The 1,923-nt window shown below is 40.7% G+C and overlaps 1 protein-coding gene across 2 annotated transcripts in view; it reads left to right on the forward strand.

Annotated features, from left to right (window-relative positions):
- Positions 1–1,923, forward strand: part of Slbp (stem-loop binding protein) — a 17,615-nt gene that overhangs the window by 7,705 nt on the left and 7,987 nt on the right. For both annotated transcript variants that reach the window (XM_023700604.1, XM_023700603.1), the window contains 2 exons: positions 760–819; positions 1,340–1,477. In XM_023700604.1, the coding sequence (XP_023556372.1) occupies positions 760–819; positions 1,340–1,477 (198 nt within the window). The remainder of the gene's footprint in view (positions 1–759; positions 820–1,339; positions 1,478–1,923) is intronic.

The raw sequence follows: 1,923 nt of genomic DNA on the forward strand, positions 1-1,923 counted from the left end.
ATTATTGAATATTATAGGTGTGTAAACTCAGCAAAATATTCTAAAAGAGTCCAGTAGCCCATAATAGCATTGGGTCTTCTGTTTAACTTGCCTGAATTAAAGCATGGCTCATAATTAGTTGAAATGTATATTAAACCAAGGAAATTTAAGCTGAGTGCCCAGCAGATCCAACTGGATTCTGGTTTATTCTGACAAGAAAAGTGTCCTAACTGTGGGCCTGCCTTGCAGGCCTGTCCTGTCTTCTTGCCAGTGAAATTTAGACCTGACTAATTGTACTGCTCAAATTTTCTTTTGGTTTAGGGATACTTTAGGTGGTAGGATGGTATGCCTGAGGGTATCGAGGCAGTTTTCTCAACTGACTATAAGATGTTGTATATCCTGACAGATGAATTGTATTTTATGAAATGATGTAACTGAGGGAGGTTGAAAGTGAAAAAAGTGATAGCTAGATGTGATGGCTCATGCTTGTAATTACCTGTAATCCTAGCACTCAGAAGGCTATCTCAGAAAAGAAATAGCGGGCACGATTGTTTACACTTCTGATCCCAACTACTCACAAGGCTGAAGCAAAAGATGTGCAAGGATCATTCCTGGGTTCAGTCCAAGTACCAAATAAGTAATAAAACTAAATAATGTCCTTGTAGCCCCAAACCCACTGAATAGGAAGGTTTCGTTCCTGGTAACTGTTAGCTCTAGTAGCTGTAGGTGTGTTCATGGTTATTTTTCACACTTTTATAAAACCAGCAATATTGTTCTCAGGTATAAAAGGAAACTCCTCATAAATGACTTTGGAAGAGAGAGAAAGTCTTCGTCAGGAAGGTACGTGTTGTGTAAACTTTTTTTTTTTTTTTTTGAGATAGGGTTTTTCTGTGGAGTTTAGGCTGGTTTTTAACTCACTACGTAATTCAGGCTGACCTTAAACATGGCAGTTAGTTGCCCTGCCTCAGCCTCCAGAGCTCTGGGATTACAGGTATGCACCAAGTCCAACTAAACATTTCTTTTTTTTGTTTTTTGGCGGAACTGGGGATTGAACTCAGGTCCTTGCGCTTGCCAGGGAAGCACTTATTCCACTGAGCCATCTCCCCGGTCCCTTTTTATAATTTGTGAATGAAAAAAATTGCAACTGAGAAATGCTGATTGTTCTAATAGTATTTACTGGTTTGAAATAATTGTATTTACTGTGTACTAGAATTTCATATATATAAAGATTCTAGACTTCTGTGGGAGTAATAGGATTGGGATCCAGAGCTTGAATGAGCATTTTCTTGTCATAGCTTATATGTGAGTTTAATTTGTTTTGGCGATCACACTTTTGAGGTCCTTTTCCTTGTTTTTTCAGTTCTGATTCAAAGGAGTCTACGTGTGGGATGCCTGCTGACGTGGAGACAGATGAAAGTGTCCTCATGAGAAGACAGAAGCAGATCAACTATGGGAAGAACACCATTGCCTATGATCGCTATATTAAGGAAGTCCCAAGGTAGTACTGTCTCTGGCATGAATCAGCCCCAGCATTGGACTTGGGAATATAGTGCTGCCAAACTTTTTAGAGGTTTTAGATGCAGTCTGCTGTTTTACTCAAGCTGTGGGTTCACCACCACTGGATTAGACCCACATACTGTGGTCCCTTAATCAGGAGCTTGTGTGCAGATAAGTAGATTGATATCTGAAATCCATGGAACATGAGCAGAAAGTAATCTTTCTTTTGTGTGTGTGTGTGTGTGTGTGTGTGTGTGTGTGTGTTACTGGGGATTGAACTCAGGACCTTGCGCTTGCCAGGCAAGCACTTGCCCTACTGGCTATCTCCCCAGCCCCCAGAAAGTAATCATTTTTAAGCCTGGTGTTGTGGTGCATGCCTGTGATTGTGTGGCTGCAACCCGATATTGGGTTGCTATGAGTTCAAGGCAGTCTAAACTACATAGTGAG

This window comes from Octodon degus, unplaced genomic scaffold, assembly GCF_000260255.1.
Source record: "Octodon degus isolate 3935 unplaced genomic scaffold, OctDeg1.0 scaffold00006, whole genome shotgun sequence".
NCBI lineage: Eukaryota > Metazoa > Chordata > Mammalia > Rodentia > Octodontidae > Octodon > Octodon degus.